General features: G+C 37.9%; 2 protein-coding genes and 1 long non-coding RNA gene across 5 annotated transcripts in view; 1 reads left to right on the forward strand and 2 right to left on the reverse strand.

The window, feature by feature from the left end:
- Positions 1 to 9,356, reverse strand: part of LOC117985457 (probable multidrug resistance-associated protein lethal(2)03659) — a 77,387-nt gene extending 68,031 nt beyond the window's left edge. For all 3 annotated transcript variants that reach the window (XM_034972184.2, XM_069500984.1, XM_069500985.1), the window contains exon 1: positions 9,171 to 9,356. The gene's annotated coding sequence lies outside the window, so the exon portion shown is untranslated. The remainder of the gene's footprint in view (positions 1 to 9,170) is intronic.
- Positions 1 to 20,333, forward strand: part of LOC138402804 (uncharacterized) — a 131,556-nt gene that overhangs the window by 46,960 nt on the left and 64,263 nt on the right. The gene's annotated exons all lie outside the window — the stretch shown is intronic.
- LOC117985459 (uncharacterized) lies at positions 12,562 to 19,588 on the reverse strand. The gene is made up of 7 exons (XM_069500591.1): positions 19,469 to 19,588; positions 18,025 to 18,114; positions 16,211 to 17,687; positions 15,597 to 15,781; positions 15,151 to 15,321; positions 14,451 to 14,611; positions 12,562 to 12,779 (listed from the first exon to the last, which is right to left on the reverse strand). Exons 2-7 carry the CDS (start codon positions 18,097 to 18,099, stop codon positions 12,620 to 12,622), a joined length of 2,229 nt encoding a protein of 742 aa, XP_069356692.1. The 5' UTR covers positions 18,100 to 18,114; positions 19,469 to 19,588; the 3' UTR covers positions 12,562 to 12,619.

Genomic DNA, 20,333 nt, shown 5'->3' on the forward strand with positions numbered 1-20,333 from the left:
CATATTAGTAATTGTTTATGTGTTACGCAATTCTAGCGTCTTGATGCCTTGGGTCAACTCCCGAACAAGTGCTGTATATTTTTAGACATTAGACATAGTGGCTGAGTAATAGGAAACTAACGGTTATTGAGTATGGAAAGAAACAGAAATATATATTAGCAAGAATGATGTATGACTTTACATATTTACATATTTTCAGCTATGTAAACAAATACAAATACACTGTTTTATTTTAAAATCTGTAACTTGTTATAGATGGTCCTATAAACAAACTTTGACATGCAAAATTTATACAAGGTTCTACATAAAATATATTCTTAAAATATATAAATAAAGCCTTTACATATAATTATAGAAAGCAGTTCTTGAAATTGCTATTCAAATCAATATACTCTAATTAAAAAGTAACTCTAAAATCTATAGTTGGAAAAAATATGTAAAATGGGGTATATTTTCGAAAATGTCAGGGATTCCTTAATGTCCTGAGCTTATACAGGGTGTAACCAGAACGCTGGCGTTATTTTTATACTACCTAAACACAATCCAATATCAATAACAATTTGCCTCATTTTGTAGTTTTAGTGATTTAGTATTTTTCAAACTCGCAATGTATAGCGTGCAAAACTCGGGTCAATGCCCGCCTACGCCGCGGCATTGACTCCGAGTGACCTATTTACGGAACGTTCGTTGACCTTTAGCATCAGTCAGATGTTTTATTTGCAATATATCGTAAAATTTTACAAAATTTAGGTTTTTTTTTTTAATTATTTCGTGTTTTTTGTGGTACCATTATCAGTGATCATCAGTACTATAACCTGTCTTCGTTTTTACCAGCGTTCTGGTTACACCGTGTATTAGAAAATTGACCCTAAATACGAATTCATACCAACTTTTAACACTACCTTATTTTGATATGGGGTGACTGGGCATCAAGTTGATGTATGCTCCTATGACCTGTTAATCACTTAATTACGTCGGGAGTTAAAATAATTGATTAAGCACAACAAAGCACGCAAAGGTTCGCCTTCCCTAATCTGCCCCCCAATTGTGTAAGAATAACCATTTCATGGCTATCGCAATCGTCAAGAAATTCTGCCATTTGATTGGTTGATTCGCTGTTTACATTTTTTCACAGCCAATCAAAGGGCAGAATTCTTGACGATTGCGATAGCCATGAAATGGTTATTCTTACACAATTGGGGGGCTGTACTTAAAATCCTTGAGCTATCACAGCTCGCCAAACAAATGCGATGATCGATAAAAGGTCAGCGAAGCGACGCAGCCAAAGGCCCAGCCCAGATAGTTGACCTAGAACTAAAAACATATTTTCAGGATAAAGCCCCGAAGTCAACTTGGTGGCCTATTTGCTATCGCTACTAATATGACTGACTGATCTATCAACGCATAGCTTAAACTACAGGACGGTTCGGGCTGAAATTTGGCATGCAGATACCTATTATGACGTAGGCATCCGCTAAGAAAGGATTTTTGAAAATGCAACCCCTAAAGGGGGTGAATTAGGGGTTTGAAATTTGTGTAGTCCTCGCGGACGTAATCGCGAGCATAAGCTAGTAGTAGATAAAGAAAAAAATTGTTCTTGGTAAACATGCTCAATGTCAAACTAATCAAGGACGTCGATAAAAAGCAAGTGTGCCGAATATCAATAAAATTCGCTTGAGTGGACGACTATTATCATACTTATAATAAAAATATAAGTGGGCAATATATATAAAGACTAGTTTATGCTCGCGACTTCATCCGCGTGGACTACACTAATTTCAAACCCCTATTTCACCCCCCTTAGGGGTTGAATTTTCAAAAATCCTTACTTAGCGAATGCCTACGCCATAATAGCTATCTGCATGCCAAATGTCAGCCCGATCCGTGAGCTGTGCGTTGATAGATCAGTCAGTCAGTCAGTCACCTTTTCCTTTTATATATTTAGACTTGTCCTGACTGACAGACTGATCTAGCAACGTCAGCTTAATCCGCAGGGGTTAGGAACATGAAATTTTTGATAGTAGACTCCTTTTATAACGCAGGTACCCACTAAGAACGGATTTTTGGAAATTCAACCTCTAAGGCGGTTAAAAAGGGGATGAAAGTTTGTATGAAAGTCCGCAATTTGTAAAGTTATAACTATGAAAATTGGTAAGCCGCTCCAACACCGGCTGCTCGGTAGAATGACAGCTACAATGTCACGATCGCAATCACCTCTGATTGGTTGTTGCTCGCTCACTATTGGCTACAATGCATTGTTGCAACAAGAATCGCACATATTCAGCAAATCACAACAATTGAGTGATGCAGATTTTAGAAAATCGACCCGCGGAGTTGACCGGAGCATCATTCTCAGGAAATGCAGACCTTATATATATATATATATATATATATATATATATATATATATATATATATATATATATATATATTTTAAAGAATATTAGCCAAGTTAATTGCTGACTAATATTCCCTTCCCTTTCCCTTCCAACTAAGCGTAAAGCTTGTGCTAGGAGTAGGTACGACAATAGTGCAACGGGTGGGATTCGAACCGGCCACCTTTCGGTTTTCAGTCCGCTCCTTTAACCGTTGAGCTATCGAGGCTATGGCTATATTGCTTGCATTATCCTGCATACCCTTTCATCAGTCGGGTAAGAATGGGTAGATAGGTACATTACATAGTACACACACCTTTTGCGCAGCTTTTGAATCATTATTTCAAGCATATTGCTAGTTCACTCTGACATTGTAGAAATACCCCACATAATAGATGAGTTATGAATAAGCTACCTATTAGATAAGTCAATCGCTTCACGACAATCGATCATTGTTTTATTCAAATAGCCCTCAGGCAATTCATTTAATTACGCGTCGTCATTTAAGGATAATAATTAATCCATGCACGAACGTGTTTCACGTCAATTTACGTAAGATAAGAACTATAACGATTTTAAGTTCAACAGAAAAATCTGGCATGTCACGGGACGTCCTGGAAGGTTAGCCTGCATCTTGAGAAATAAAATTCAAACTAAAACTAGGAATAAACCTAGTTCAAACCATATGAATAGTGCATATAAACAAATAATTTTGAGAGAAAAATCCTCGTTTTTAATAATTATTACTATAGTTAGCTAAGAGAATACATGTAAGATTTAAAACGAAAAAACCAACCAAGTGCGAAGGTTCCGTACTACACCGTCATATTTTATGGACATTTTTCACGATAATTCAAAAACTATGATGCATAAAAATAAATAAAAATCTGTTTAAGAATGCACAGGTGAAGCCCTTTCATATGATACCCCACTTGATATAGTTACCTTACTTCGAAAACTTAAGTCATCCGGGAGAATACCAGCGATTATCTACGATATATAGTCATAAGCTCCCATACAAAACTAAAAGGAACGTATTTTCACGGACTCAGATGAGTGCGTAGCCGCTGTAACTAGGTAACATTAATTTGAAACATAGTTGATGGATTGTATCAAGTTTCAATTATTATTACCAGCAAGTTAATTGTTCTTAATAGGCCCTCTCAACTGAGACCAATTCATTTTAATTGTTGTTTAAGCTGCTTGAGTGAGTACCTACTGAGTAGACTGTGTAATTACTTAGGTAGGTACAATCTTATTTAGGCTCTTTAAGCGGTGTGGCCTTCGTTCATGGCTGTAGAACTGACATAGCTTAGAGCCTCAATAGCTCAACTGGTAAAGCAGTGGACTGAAAACCGAAAGGTCGAAGGTTCAAACCCCGCCCGTTGCACTATTGTCGTACCTACTCCTAGCACAAGCTTCACGCTTAGTTGGAGAGGAAAGGGGATTATTAGTCATTAAACATGGCTAATATTCTTATTAAAAAAAAAAATAGCTTAGCATTGAAATTATTACTTAGTTACTACAGTTTTAAAGTACCTAGAGTATAATTAGCGTCACTCAGAAAAAGCAGGAATTGGGTACCTATTTGACTCCAATTTTTTTATTACTTTATTATAAACTAGTACAAAAATTAAGAAGGTAGCGGGAAGTGGGTGGATGAGAAAGGAACGTGTGTGGTGGCGCGCTCTTGGGAAGGCCTATGTCCACCTATGGCTGATTGATTGATTGATTGAAATATGGCTGATTGATGACGTAAAGTGAAAAAACTAATTAAATCGATCAAATAACAAAAAAGTTATAAGCATTTAAATATTTCTGATTAGACAGAGATAGCGATATAGAATAATGACGTCATTTTGACAAATGCCATAGTAGCTTCGTGCGGTTTGATACTAATTTTCGTTTTGCGAGAAAGGGATAGAAGACCCTCCCACTCCAAAATTAAAATGCCTCTAACTTTGTAAATCTTTGTTGGATTTTATGATAGATCTTTCATAGATCACAGTCACCTTTTCCTTTTATATATTTAGACTAATATTCATTCATTATATGTCACGCTTACGTAACGTATACGTACCAACTACAAATATTATGTATTGTACCTAAAGACAAAGTGAGCGGATTTTCCCTCCAAAAATATTTTTTTAGTTATTTGATAACTAAAACACCATGACCCAAACAAACGTTCCTCCCTGTGTTGGGGACAATACGCAGAGAATCTTTCACCTTTTATAAAATAACGAAGGTCTGGCACGCGTTGGCTCTCTCTATTTGATTCACATCACACAGACCTTATTAAGGCGTTAAAGATTATCGTTAAGTCTGTTACTTATCAGTTTATCAGTTATCATTAGGTACTAGGTATATAGGATTGTATTTTTTAATGAATTCGGAGCGATAATCCCTAACATTGTTTAGGGGTCCGTAGTAAAATAAGAAACCCTTAGGTATAGTTACGACATATCTGTCTGTCACAGTCATTTTAAAATAACTAAGTATCCCGACTAATATTATAAAGGCGAAAGTTTGTATGTATGTGTGTGTGTGTGTGTGTATGTTTGTGACTCCTTCACGCAAAAACTACTGGACGGATTTGGCTGAAATATGGAATGAAGATAGATTATACCCTGGATTAACACATAGGCTACTTTTTATCCCAGAATATCAAAGAGTTCCCGCGGGATTTTAAAAAACGTAAATCCACGCGGACGAAGTCGCGGGCATCAGCTAGTTAAGACTGAAGTGAAAGAAAAAATTCACAGAAAAATATCTTTGTTTCTAATTTGTTCTTTTTGATTTAATGTTTCATAAGCATACAAGGTGTTGAAATGGCGACCTCGCACCGGAAGGCGCAGCTTTAGAAGAAAGACCCCCCCACGAGACGAGTCGTCTGGACTCAAGCGGCGCAATACCGTAGCGTGTGGAAGTCCCTACAAGAGACCTATATCCAGCAGTGGACGTCTATCAGTTTTTGAGTATGATGATGATGATGATGAAGCATACAGAACAGTATCTTATGCGTGCTCTTACACGCAAGTTTATCAGTTAAGTATATTTGATGTTTTGATATCACAGGTTGCCTTGAGCTCTTGAGCCTCGAATTTATCTTATTTGTCCACGTTATTTATATTTTAGAAAGAGAAGTGGATGAGCACACTAAACACGCGTATTCACAAACGCTGCTTTCTTGAGTATAGCAGTAGTGATGTTCCAGATATCCATATCCGTATCCGCGGATAGCCGCGGGAGAAATAAGATCCGTATCCGTATCCGTTACTTTTTTGGAGAATCATTTACGGATCTTTCACCTTATTTTTTTTTTCTGTGAGTGATTAGGTAGCAATAAAATACTATTAAATTACAAACAAGCTATTTTTTGCACGCGAAATGCAAGTCGAAACATGTCATGTGACGCAAAGCATGAAGTGGCGTCAACGATCGTCTCAAGGTCACGCGCACGGCGCACCTACGCCAATTGAGTAAGAAAGTTAAGATCCGTATCCGTATCCGCGGATCTTGAGGCCAATGATCCGTATCCGTATCCGCGGATATACATTTGTAATGATCCGGCACATCACTAGTAGCAGTAACACTAGTCATTAAGTACGATGTTTTGCAAAAAAAAAAAACTAGAGTTGCAGTGCGTTCGGTACCTACACCAAGCCATTCATTTCATAAACAATACGACTTTCTTTATTTTCAGAGATTATTCGCTTGGCAAATATACCTCTCTAGTCTCTATATCGCTACAATTACTTAGTATACTATAAATTACTACACTTACGACTAAACAATACGACTTCTTCTTTTCTGCTCTTTGTACTGCGGTTTCACACAGACATTTCAAAAGTCAAAACTATTTGTCTTGTCAAATGTGAATTGTCAATGCCATAGCACATATCTACCCACCGTGCCGTGAAACTTGTCAGCATCACAGAAAGTCATGAATCACATCAAACAGACTTCTGTCTGTCTTTCCTTCTACCTGTCGTGTCTGTCAAGAAAACCTACAAGGTACCCTACTTCCCGTTAACCTAGAATCATGAATTTTGGTAGGTAGCAATATCTTATAGCAAAAGCAAAGGGCAATATACGAAAACCGTTTTGCGGTTACATCACAAAAAAAAAATGTGTCAGTTCTTGTTCGATAGTACGGAACCCTCTGTGTGCGAGTCCGACACGCACTTGAAAGTTTCCACGGGATTCCTAAAAACCCAAATCCACGCGGATAAAGTTGCGCGCATCATTCTGTAGATATAAGTCCCGCAATTTGCTAATGCGCGTGGCCGTTATTTTAGTGACGTCAGCACTAGACTGAAGTTAAGAGCTGATGGTGTACTTTTATTTCAGCTGACGTCAAAATGACGTCATTTCAATGTTAATGAGACATGGTTCCAGACTCCCAGCGCAATAGCAATTTGCGGGACTTATAGCTACCTATACAAGCTCATTTCTGTGAAACATCAGCACTATGCTATTTATAAATCTCTATACGGATATAATACTTATCTTTGGAAGCCAGACATGTGGTTTTTGTTTTTACCTTACATCTGGTAAAATTGTGCAATGAAACATTGAGTTATGGACAGGGCTATTGAACAAACAAAATGGCACTGACTCAGTGGTGCTTTAGCACCAATGCAACCTCAGTGACGTCTGGATTTCAAACGGGTCGTACATTAGTATCTAAGATGTGGCGCTGATTTATTTGGTTCCAAGACCGTGAAAAATTTTGTTCGCTTGACCATATGTCATTTATATCGATGGCAATGAATCAGCTGGTTTTAAACCAGACTAGTTGTAATGGGGAGGGTGGTAATGTGTTAAAGAGTCCAACAAAGATTTTATTAAGTAACTAGATTATGCTCGCGACTTCGTCCGCGTGAACTAAGCAAATTTCAAACCCCTATTTCACCCCCTCAGGGATTGAATTTTCAAAAATCCTTTCTTAGCGGATGCCTACGTCATAATAGCTATCTGCATGCCAAATTTCAGCCCGACCCGTCCAGTGGTTTGAGCTGTGCGTTGATAGATCAGACAGAGTCAGTCAGTCAGTCACCTTTTCCTTTTATTGATGTTAAATGAGAGGTTTACCTCCTTTTCACAAACAGATTCTATCGGAACCTTTATTATAAATGTGAAAGTGTGTTTGTTTGTTGGTTTATTGGTTTGTCCTTCAATCACGTCACAACGGAGCAACGGATCGTCGTGATTTTTTGCATGGGTATAGATAAAGACCTGAAGAATGACATAGGCTACTTTTAATCCTGGAAAAACATGGATTCCCACGGGATTTTAAAACCTAAATCCACCCGTACGAAGTCGCTGGCATCAGCTAGTGACTAATAGTTTCAATCTTTGCTTTTTATGTACCTGCCTAGTAAATATGTGGGAAAATACGCAATGATTCTACTATTTTATCTCTTGGAAACAATTGTATACTACAATGGAATGGTTTTTTATTTACAGATTAGAGAAGTATTAAAATTTATCTATGGTTTTATTTTTTATCCTCCTAACAAAGATCATCATCATGATCAACCCATCGCTGGCTCACTACAGAGCATGTGTCTCCTCTTAGAGTGAGAAGGGTTTTGGCCATAGTCTACCACACTGGCCATGTGCGGATCGGTAGAATTCACACACCTTTGAGAACATTATGGGGAATACTCAGGCATGAGGTTTCCTCACGACTTTTTTCCTTCACCATTAAAGCAAATGACATTTAATTACCTATAACGTGTATAACTCCAAAAAGATAGAGGTGCGTGCCCGGGATCAAACCCCCGACCTCCGATTAGATGGCGGACGTCCTAACCACTAGGCTATCAAGTCCTAACAAAGATACTTGAGTATTAAACTCCAGATAGGCAAAGGGTAATTAAAAAATTAAGTAAGTACAGACTTTTTGATAATGAAAGTAAATCAAAATAAAAGGAAAAGGTGACGGACTAACTGATCTATCAATGCACAGCACAAACTACTTGACATATTGGGCTGAAATTTGGAATGCATATAGCTATTGTAACATAGACATCTGCTAAGATTTTTGAAAATTCAATCTCCAAGAGGGTAAAATAGGGGTCTGAAATTTGTAGTCTATACGGACAAAGTTGTGGGTATAAGCCAGTAAATAATATAAAGAAGAGGCAATTTTGCAAACCCTACATGAAGAATCCCCTTAAATTTTGTCATGACAAGCATCAGTTATTGGACCTTTTAAAAGTACTAGCTTATGCTCGCGACTTCGTCCGCGTGGACTTCAGAAATTTCAAACCCCTACTTCACCCCTTTAGGAGTTGAATTTTCAAAAATCCTTTCTTAGCTATCGCCTATCTGCATACCTTTCAGCCCAATCCGTCCAGTAGTTTGAGCTGTGCGTTGATAGATCAGTCAGTCAGTCAGTGACCTTTTCCTTTTATATAGTTATTTAGATTATGTTCAGTCACCAAAACATTGTGCAACAATCAAAAATTCCAGAATGACTAAGTAGTTTTTTGATTTCCAACCTATCAAAAAAGTAATAAATAACTAGCACATTCAATTAGAAGGTTTCCTGTGAACCGGTTGTTTAATTAACATATATTTTATCAAAAAGATATGTTTGAATATGATTTGAATCGAACAGTTTTTACACTCTGTTATATAAATAGTTATGTATTTTCATAACCCTAATATGCCGTAGCCACTGTTCAATTTAAAAAAACCACGATATCCGTTCAAAGAAACTAAAAAAATTAAACACGAGACACGAGAGTGAAAGTAAATAGATCTGCGAAAAATATTACTTACCATAATCAGAATCAGCTGTTTTTATTAGACACTGATTGTTCAATATTCAATACGAAAAACACTTTTCAGTTTTCAGCAACAAGTTTTAAGTTTAAAACTCGCGGAAAATTTATTTACTAAAATATCTTCATTCACAAGAAAATTCGATTAGCATCATGACAGCCAACAAATGTGTCAATTTTCTCACTGAATGAAAAAAATTGCGAACCATTTGCGAACGGTGAACCATTTCACAACTCACGTCACGTGATGCAAATGTCAATTTTGGGGCTGCCATTACGAGCACTACTTCTACTATTGTAGTAGTATTTCAACGTTTATAAATTCTGTTATGAATTTAGTTCTGTGAAACTGGGTTTTAATACTTCATCTATAGGACTATAATAAATGTATGTAGGTACAGTCATCATCAACCAATAGTAAATGTAGAGTACCGGCAGGAAATATTGCAACGAAAGACATTTCAGCTTCGTAGAGCGTCGTCTCTGTCATGACCTTTTTTTTCCGAGGGAGAAATTTTCTTTATGTGGGATTTCTATCCAACTGGAACCTCCTCGATGGCCCTCCTCAGCACGTTATTGAGAGGCTCCGGGAACTCTAAAGAACGTACGCCGGTGCCTCTCTCGCGCGACGTCCATTGAACTCATCTGGAGAAAGTACTTACCTCAATATCTATGTGACGTTTCGTCGGCCTAAACGACAGAGACGGCGCTCTACAAAACAGTTTTTAACGTTCGATGTGCAACAATTTCTACCGGGTACTGTACACGGTAGACGTCTCATATTAAGCAATTCTTGATCCTTCAATAACTTACATAATATTCAAGTTTTTATGCATATTTAGCTCAGGATGTTTCGTATATTATATTCAGTTAGCATTGCCCACATGGTCATTGTATTCACACTAAATATGACTAAGGAATGACAGCCGTCAGTATCGTCAAGAATGCAGAAACTTTCTCTTTCATTCCAAAGTACTGCGTGTCCTATAAGTGTCTACTGCCAATAAAACGTGCAGCATATTATATTATGCTTCACCGTGCCGTGTCTATGCACGAACACACACTTTGAAGTATGAATTGCTTCATATAAAAAGCTTCTTGATGTTTTTAATCCGTCCGGGCTTCTTACGCCCACGCCCGCCACATGTTGGCATAAAATATCATCCTTTAGAGTAAAATCCTTGAAGAAGTGCTGTGGTCTGCAAGTGTTATAGTGTGACTTGCCACTTGCCAGAGCCAACTTCTACAAGTTTTATTGCTAGAGGATATAATTTTTCACTTTATAGTATAGGCAAAGGTATATAAAATATAATATAATAGAAAAATATTGTATTACAATTATAATATCAGAAATAAATTTTACATGCAAAGTTTATAGATAAAGATCTATAGCTATATCACTGTAATAATAACATGATTAACTAGCTTTCTGCAAGAAAGACTTACTATATAAATGAAAAAACAGTAGATAAAGTATATGTACAATACGATCAATCATTTTCTGTTAATTAAAAAAGAATCATTACACTAAAATATCAAATTATTTAAATATATTAGAATGTTTAGTAGAAAACGTAGTTCTTATTATGGTCACCCAAAATGTCAAAGCTCTATGTCAGTAGGGCGATTGTCTAAAACCTGCATCAATCATTATTACAATCTCAATTGTTCTGATTGGCCGAATTTGTGCGATTCTTGTTGCAACAATGCATTGTGGCCAATAGTGAGCGAGCAATAACCAATCAGAGATGATTACGATCGTGACATTGTAGCTGTCAAACAACCGCGGTAGGGCCACAGGTCAATGACCTGACTAACCTGCATGGAGAATTTTTAAATGGGAACTTACATCAAAAATATTATAATTTATAGCGTTTAAAGCGCACATTACAAGATATTTAAGGTATTTAATAATAAAAAGCATAAACATAGTAAACTTAAAGGAAAGCTTACTTTAAGATATTTGAAAGAGCTGTTTAGAAATTGTATATACAACAGAATCTACCACATATTTTAATGTACACAAAGCACACATAGAAAGTTTACAAGACAGAATTAGGGTGTTTGTGCACTCGTCCGTGAAATCACTGACTCCATAAAAATACGAATCGAGTAAATACGTTTTTGTAAGACGGCCACCTCGAAGAATCACGGATACGATTCGAATACACATGCATATGTTGTGAATCACCTACTAGGTATTTTTACTAGTTAATTATATTTTCATATTATTATATTGTAAAGCTTGCTTAAATTATTTGGTCTCTTTAAACGTACTGTTATAAATTTATAATTAATAACTATTTAAGTAATCTGTAAAACAAAATTGTAATCCTATTTGGCCTTATTTTCAGTCTGTTATTATGTAAAATTATATTGTATGTATCACTGTTGATTGCAAATAAACGAATAAAATAGAATACGAACGAGTGCACAAACGTCCTTAGGATTAAAAATCACATGCTTTTAATGTAAGATACCCACATTATAATATACAAAAAAAAACTATAACATGCACAACAGTGCGTTTAAAATCAAACGCATTGAAAAAAATGCCTAAGACGTCAAAAACAAACTACATTCTCGATGTAGAATCTCACAACAAACCCGATAGAGCCAAAAGGTGCATCTTTCTTGATAACAACTCATTCCAAGCTTTATTTACTTCAGCAAAATGCTGGCAGCGAGCGGTAATGGAGATCGCCCACCGCCAGTTCTTGTAGTGATACAGAAGCAAATCTGCAGTCTAGGTGCAGCAACAATCTGGCTTCACTGTGTACTTAGTCGCGCCACTTGATTTAATGGCCTAAGCGAAGGACTGCCACTGTGTACTGTCTAATAGTTGTCACTGTAAATGTTCTAAGGGTTGGCACTGTGTGGTGTATGTTCCAAGGGTAATCACTGTGCTGCTATAGCACAGGACTGTCACTGAGCACCTTATTGGACTGGAACTCTATTTCTACATGCTTGACATGTTTTATGAAGCTGCAGAGGGTATGGGTGCAGCAACAATCTGGCTTAACTGTGTAGTCAGGATTGCCACTTAATTTAAGAGTTGTCACTGTTATTACACAGCACAGTGTAATAGTTGTCACTGTAAATGTTCTGAGGGTTGGCACTGTGTGGTCTATGTTGCCGCTTCTGCAGAGGGTATGGGTGCAGCAACAATCTGGCTTCACTGAGCACCTTGTTGTACTGCAACTCTGCTCCCACTTGCTTCACATGTTGTATGGAGTTGCAGACGTAAGGGGTACAGCTCTAATGGTGGCTGCAATGAACCAGCACCACTGTGTACTGAATACCACTTCATAGTATTGCCACTGAGTGCTACAGGTTTTAAGGACTATCACATATTATGTTCTAAGGGTTGTTACTGGGTGTTGTATAATCTAAGGGTTGTCACTGGTTGTTGTTTAATCTAAGGGTTGTCACTTTGTGGTAGATGTTTTAAGGGCTGTCACTGAGCGCCTTGTTGGGCCGGAACTCTGCCCCAAGCTGCCTGATCTGTTGTATGGAGCTGCAGACACGGAGCGGCGTGTGGGTGCGACTCAGACGATGGCTGCGACGAACCGGCGTCACCGTGTACCTTGGAGTGCCACTTGATTGCCTAGAATAGACAGTAAAATATTAATGTCCATTGTTCCAATGAACAATTTTTAATTTTTAATATGGTATTTTTACCTACACTTCAAAGTCTAAATATTTTTTAATAATATGGAGCTTTGAAATGTAGTTTCGATAACTAATAATAACTAATGATTGCGATACTAGATGGCATTAATGTTGCTTCAGTACTGAATTGAAATACATATCTTCATCCCCGGGCAGTAAGTGAACCGTGGCCTAATAGGTCAATGGCGCTGCGGGTACGATACCCAGGGAGACCCAGGTTCGAATCCTATCAGTTTCACAATTTTTATTAAATTATTTAGATACCAGTTAGCACAAGTTAAGTTATTAAAGCTAAGTTTAAAAAAAACAGGCCGAATTGAGAATCACCTCCTTTTTAGAAATTGGTTAAAAATACACATCGAAAATGTCGGCAGTAGACGGTAGTCTAAATGGACTAAGGCTGCGATCGCCAGAGGGATGGAGGAGGTTCAATCCCTGTTGGTTCCACAATTTTTTAATGTATTAAATATTTATTTTAGTTACAACCCTAGCAACCAAATATTCCGTTTTAAGGTCTGTGCGCACCTGAGCTGCGCTGCGCTGCACTGCAAGGCGCGTCACTTCTGCACCCATTCGAGTACGAGCAACAACGTCGCAAGATGAGCGACAGTGAAGAGGGGAAGGGGAGAAGCATGTCGCACTAGCGTCGCTGCACCGCGCCTCGCTGCGCTGCGTTTCAAAATATTCTCTCCAGCCGCGACGCGCAGCAACGCGCGGTGAAGCGCTGTGCAGCGCCGCTCTAGTGCGATATGCGCCATACAAAATGATAAAAATGATATTTTGACGCTCTGTGCCGCGAAGTGCAGTGACGCGCAGCGCAGCTCAGGTGCGTACAGCCCTTTAGCGGTTAAGTTTAGGGGTTGGGGTTTGAGAAAACCTGTCTTCTCCCTTACAGGTTAGCCTGCTTCCATCTATATATCCATCAAACCTAAATCCATGCAAATGAAATTGCTAGAAATATGTACTAACTACTAATAATTCGACACTCTCACTTGTCTTGCGAGTCTGCTAATAACATATCCGAGGCACTGAATCGTTACAACTATTATTTTGAAAGATACTTTGATACATCTGCAAGAAATTCGAACAGATTAGATTGCAAGATTAGATAGAAAGGAGATGAACAAAAATTGTATAGACGCGTGCCCCAGAATGTACAAAGATGATATATGTGTCTAAGTAAAACATCGCGAGGAAACCTAGATTGGCCGACGAGTAACGGCGGGTTTTTGTCGAAAGTAGCTTGAAATAGCCTTTGGCCAAAACTTCGCCCCATTTTTTTCCAAAAGCAGCTCGGAACGTACAGGTGCCAGGCCGGCACCACGGAGGAGCAGCAGCGGGGATCTCAGCTGTGCTAGTGACATGCAGCCCTCAAGGGGGGAGAGTGAGCATAAGGGACAAGGAGGAGACAAAACAATTTGTAGGGAGTCAAAAAATGCCAAGAGCAAGTACCGAACGGGCGCCCTCCCGCGATTCGGCCCATATAACCGAGGGGTTGATGCCCCATGGGAGGTGGAGGGTTGTCCCAGGTCCAAAAGCAGAGGGTGATTTTTCTGGCCAAAGGTGGCCAATGCCGAAGCCAAGTGTTCGGTCAGACAGTACTCACAACTTAGCCTGTTGCACCGCAAAGCGTATGATAGTGCTCTTGAAGACATTCTTGACATCCACCAGTTTAGGATCCACTTGCTTTCGTCCACAGTTGGGACTTATCTTGAGCTGCATGAATTTGTCCAACAGGCTGTCCAAGTTTGCCTCTACTACTGATTGCTGAAATAGAAAAGATTAATTATTAGACTAGATGATGCCCGCAACTTCGTCTGCGTGGATTTAGGTTTATGAAAATCCCTTGGGAACTTTTTGATTTTCCGGGATAAAAAGTAGCCCGTGTTAATCCAGAGAATAATCTATCTACATTCCAAATTTCAGCCAAATCTGTCCAGTAGTTTTTGCGTGATTGAGTAACAAACATCCAAACATCCACACTTTCACATTTATAAGATTACTACCTTATGCTCGCGACTTCGTCCGCGTGGACTAAACAAATTTCAAACCCCCATTTAACCCCTTAGGGGATGAATTTTCAAAAATCCTTTCTTAGCAGATGCCTGCGTCATAAGCTAGCTATCTGCATGCCAAACTTCGGCACGATCCGTCCAGTAGTTTGAGCTGTGCGTTGACAGATCAGTCAGTCAGTCACCTTTTCCTTTTATATATTTAGATTAGGATTAGATGTGGCCCACTATTTTCGTGTGTGTGTGTGTACGTGTATGTGTGAATTTGTGTGTGTGTGCGTGCGTGTGTACTACCTCTGTGCCCTTAGCAATAGCCTGCTCCAAACACTCCACCGTCGCGTGCAAGTCTCCCTGTCTCTCCGCGAGCGCCGCCCGACACTCCCAATAGGGCGCGGACTCGGGCGCGGAAGGGAAACGCTCGCGCAGCGCGCGGAGCCAACGCGCGCTTTGTTCCCAGTTGAAACCCTGAAAACCATAATATTTGACTTTGTGATTATAAAAATCAGCTAAGTGCAAAAAGCAGCCTCTAGAAAAACCATAATAAATAGTTACTCAGTTAAATTAATCTACGGTTTCAAAAAAAAACTTTTATTTGGGAACGCAAAACTAAATTTTAGAAAGTAGGTGGGGGTGGACAGGAGGTACAGGAAGGGTGCCAACGGGGCCCTATTATGAAGCCTCCGCCTGTCCGTCTGTCTGTATCTCATGAACCATAATGGGTACAACTAATAATATCTTACCTCCCGCAATAGCTCCGTCAAATCATTCAAAGCTCCGACAAGCAACTCGTCAACATGGTGCACCGCCTCACCAGACATCAGTGTTGAAGCACAACTGTCATTGTAATCACTAGTGTCCGTGACACAGCTTGCTCTACGCCAGCTGTCCGCTGAGAATTGGGGTTTTTCTTCGCTTTCCAGATTACCTTAAATCATTAAAGTAATATGCTACAGGTATAACACATAACTCAGTACAGTACGCGACTGAAAATAATGTACATCAGCCTTTAGAATGACATTTCGGCTTTGAAGAGCTTTGTCTCTGACACTCATACCTATATGACATTTTGTCGGTCTCAACGACAGAGACATTGCTCTACAAATCTGCTATCTTCTTCTAAAGGTCGATGAACATTACTTTCGGCCGCGTACTGTTTTTGACGATTCAAAAGTACTTAATTGAATAAAAATGTTTTAATTTTATTTGATTGGAATAGTGTTGTCAATATTGATAAATTATTTCATTCTCTATCTCTGAAAATCAAAGAGATAATCCCTCTTTGATTTTCAGAGATAGAGAATGAAATAATTTATCAATATTATATTGTTCTAAAGGCCTGGAGAAAAAAAATTACCGTTTCTATTGTTATTGTCCGAAAATGACTCATTATCACTGTCATGTTCTAATGCTATGTTTTCTTTATTTTCCTCTGCTTCGTCGAACTTCGGCGCCTCTAGTGGTTTTATATTAGGATCAGATAGGTGATGCAGTCCAAAGCATTGCAAGTGATGATAGGAGTCTAAGGATTTCCCCCTTTTCTTTAACCAGTTCTGCAATCTAGACTGTAATTCTTCTGGTTTTGGAGTGTTGCAGCTAAGCCGAAGAGGTGTTTGAAATTTGACTCTTTTCCTTTCACTTTTGACTGCTGAAATGACTTTCTCGACTTTCAAATCGTCATCATCATTAGCCTCTTGTAAGTCGTCCTTGTTAATGTCTCCTATTGATGCCCACTTATGTACGCAGTTAGGTAATTCACTTTTGTGTACTCTTTTGAAATGAATCGCTGATATTGAACGTCTCACTTCCTTTTTCTGTTCAAAAACTGTGTGACGTCTATTAGTTATCGTTCGGGAATCTTTACTGACTTTTTTGATGCATGGATTCGTTTTTAGTTTTGTTGCATTGTCAATAGTTTGTGTGTGCACAACTTTTGGCTTGTAAAGTCTTTCAAACACAGATTCTTTAGAGTTTGTAGTTGTAGTTCTTTTTTCCCTTGGTTCTGGAATCATGGTCTTTCTTCTGTCAACTGGTTTCTGTTTGCTATCAACTCTGGATGTAAAGGCAATACTTTTGCGCGAGTTGAACTCATTGACTCTGTTTCCATTAACATTTTTATTTCCATTTGGTCTAGGTGTTGGTATTGGTCTTTTTAAATTGCTTTTTTTTACTTTTTCGTTTGTTTCATCATTTACAAGGTTGTCATTTCTACCATCAGTTGTTTCTTTACTGGCTTCTGTATTAGCATTGGTTTTTTCTGCTTGGTCAGCTACTACAATTTCCGGTAAACTATCTTCACCATTGTCATCTTTACCTTCATGAATTTTACCAGCAACCTTTTCTTTATTCGGAACAAGAGTATTTGTCAACAGTTGAAAAATAGTATCCTCATTTACAATTCTAGTGTTTGTCACACTGATCTTTTTGTCGATTGCATTATTTGATGGCTTAATGTTGTTAGTAGGAATTTTACTACCTCTCGCTTCTTTTTTTGTTTCATTATTTTCGTCAAATTTAACATCACCACGTTCTTTGTCAAGCATTTTTGATCCTATTTTAAATTTGTCATTAAATTTGTTAGACGCCTTATTGGTTGCAATACTTTTCCCTCCAATTTTATTTGGAAGGAGTTTAGGTGCTGCAATGGATCTTTTTATTGGATTACTCTTAGTAGCATTAGTGCTTTTAGAGATTGTATTGGTATCAGATTTGGATGTGGTAGGAGCTACCGAAGGGACATCTGGTTTAGTTTTAGAAAAAGATACAGTTGAAGCAGAAGATTTTGGTTGTTGGAAATCATTTTTCCCGTATTTTTTCAAATTAAGCTGTCGTAACTGCAAATAAATTTTTATTATTATTATTATGGCTTCTAAATATTATTTAGAATATTTAAATTAAACCGGCCAAGTGCGAGTCAGGCTCGCGCAACGAGGGTTCCGTAACCACAAATTCGCGGTCTTCAAATTTTTCCCCGAATGTCCAGCTATAAGACCTACCTACTACCTGCCAAATTTCATTATTCTAGGTCAACGGGAAGTACCCTGTAGGTTTCTTGACAGACAGACAAACAGACAGAGACAGACAGACAGCAAAGTGATCCTATAAGGGTTTCGTTTTTCCTTTTGAGGTACGGAACCTTAAAAATAATATTTGAGAATATTTCCAGCATACCTTGTCAATGCGCGCCTTCTCTCTCGCAATGCGATCCTCTCTCAGCTTATTAAGGCGATCTACCATGTCATCCATTGTATAATCAAATATCTGAAAACATTGAAATGGTCAGTACCCCTATTATAAATGCCAAAGTGTGTTTGTTTGTCCTTCAATCACGTCGCAACGGATTGACGATTTTTTGCCTCGGTATAGATAAAGACCTGGAGAGTGACATAGGCTCATTTTTATCCCGGAAAATCAAAGAGTTCCCACGGGATTTTTAATAACCTAATTCCACACGGACGAAGTCAAGGGCATCAGCTATTAATACAATATATTACTATGCTATGATAACCTAGTAGTTAAGTTGTTCGTCTCCTCTCGGGGGAGTCTGGGGTTCAAGTGACACCCTTGGACCCGAGCCGATGGACCAAGCATAATGCCTATATAGGCATGTCAAGATGATATATAATATAGGTACTTACTAAGTAGGTTTTTTTAATTCTAAACATTGGGAATGTTACAGAGTCTAATTTTGACACAGCAAAAAAACATGATGCGTGTCATTCCGTCTACTTATCAATAAGATAGGTATAATACAGAAACACTAATAGTACAAGAGTGAAATAAATACAATTTGTTAAGATTTAAAAAAAAAAAAATTCTTGTAGAAAAACATAGTAATAATTAACACATAAATAGATAGGAACTTAATCTTTTCAGGTTTTACTATACTACCCCTTACTGCCTCCCCTTGCGACACCCTTGCCAGCGTTCAATTCCAAGCACACACACACACACACATACACACATTTATAACCTTAGTTTGTAAGTAATTAAGTAAATATTACTTGTTTTTACGATGAAGAAAAATATCATGCAAAAACCTGCAGCTCTGGGAATTCTCCACAATGTGGGAAGTCTGCCAATATACACTTGGTCAGACCAGTGGACTATGGCCTCAGTGCTCAGTAGTGAGTCAACCATGGGTCGAGATGAAAGATGTAAGAAGCCAGGTAGGTATTCGTAACTGCTTGAATGCAATCATTATCATCTGATATAAATCAAATTAGTAAGTAGGTAGGTATAAAATAAAGTTACAATCCACGTTTGTCTGTGCCCTTATTTACTATCTTCTAAACTTCTAGATAAGTAAATTCTAATGACTTTCCATCATAATATTTAGATTTTTGAACATTTCATGGAGGAATACAAACGAACGGAGCGAGTTAACTTGTTGAATATATTTCAAATAAGATTTGGATGTATTTCCACAATGCATAGGAATTTCCTTGATGTTTCTTATTTATAGAGTTGTTATAAGCTGTTTATCAAAAAAATTACACAATTAACACAATATTTTAACGGCTCAAAATAGACTCAAAAAATTTACAATCGCTTATTTCAAAGTTTCTGCCATACGCCGCTGCTATATTTAGAAATTAAATGATAGGATACTTACAATCAACAATTTTCACTGTAAAATCGTAACACATTTAATATTTTGCTTGTTTTAACAAACAAAACCCCTGAAAGATGCTTCACAATTTACGCCGTGGCAGTTTGAAAAATATCTTTTAAATTTGGATTGAGTAAAGTGACGGTGGTGACGGTTGTTACTCTATGGCTTTATTTTCTGAAAGTTGGTGAAACTGAATAATATGTTGCCATTATGACATGTTTTGGAGTCCCGTAACCGGAAACGAAACAATTTGGTCGACGTTGTTTTCTGAAGGCCGATTTACATTTGACAAGCGAATGCTCAATGCTCATTGTATCGCCACTCCATTAAATTCTTTTAGCGTAAATAGACGTAGAGTATTCTTGCATTGTTCTGTTTGCGTTCACAAATATTCAAGGAATGTTCACTCGCTTGATGTAAACGCTACTAGAGCGTGCGAAAAGGTGTCTAGACCCTACACAGTTCAGAGCTTTCATCTGTTCTAGCGAATTCTAGTTCTTGATTCTCATTCTTGATCTTTGATATTTTGATATGAACGCTGAAGACGTGTTTTCGTTTAAACACTAAAAGATTAAGAAAGAAATCTCTTATTCTAGCTGTGGCTCTTTGTTCATTTGGTTTGATGGGAAGATTGGATTTAAACTAAATAATTGAAAAAACGAAAGCACTATTGCACATGACCTTGAATGATAAATGAATGACTCAATGACAATATGTACGTTATGACGTCAACTAGCAACTAGCAAGTCAGAAATATTAGGCAGTGAAGTCAATTAGAAGCAAGTTTATAGCAATAAAAGCTCAAAATTGTTTGCCTGATAATTTAACTACCTTAATACTATTTATTGCTAATTAAAATAGTAAA

This window comes from Maniola hyperantus, chromosome 9, assembly GCF_902806685.2.
Source record: "Maniola hyperantus chromosome 9, iAphHyp1.2, whole genome shotgun sequence".
NCBI classification, from domain to species: Eukaryota; Metazoa; Arthropoda; class Insecta; order Lepidoptera; family Nymphalidae; genus Maniola; species Maniola hyperantus.

Coding starts and splice junctions, on each gene's coding strand:
- LOC117985459 (XM_069500591.1), bottom strand. CDS start 18,099: ATGGATGACATGGTAGATCGCCTTAATAAGCTGAGAGAGGATCGCATT. Junction 15,322..15,596: donor TGACGGAGCTATTGCGGGAG/GTAAGATATTAT, acceptor TATGGTTTTCAG/GGTTTCAACTGGGAACAAAG. Junction 12,780..14,450: donor GCGGTGCAACAGGCTAAGTT/GTGAGTACTGTC, acceptor TGTCTATTCTAG/GCAATCAAGTGGCACTCCAA.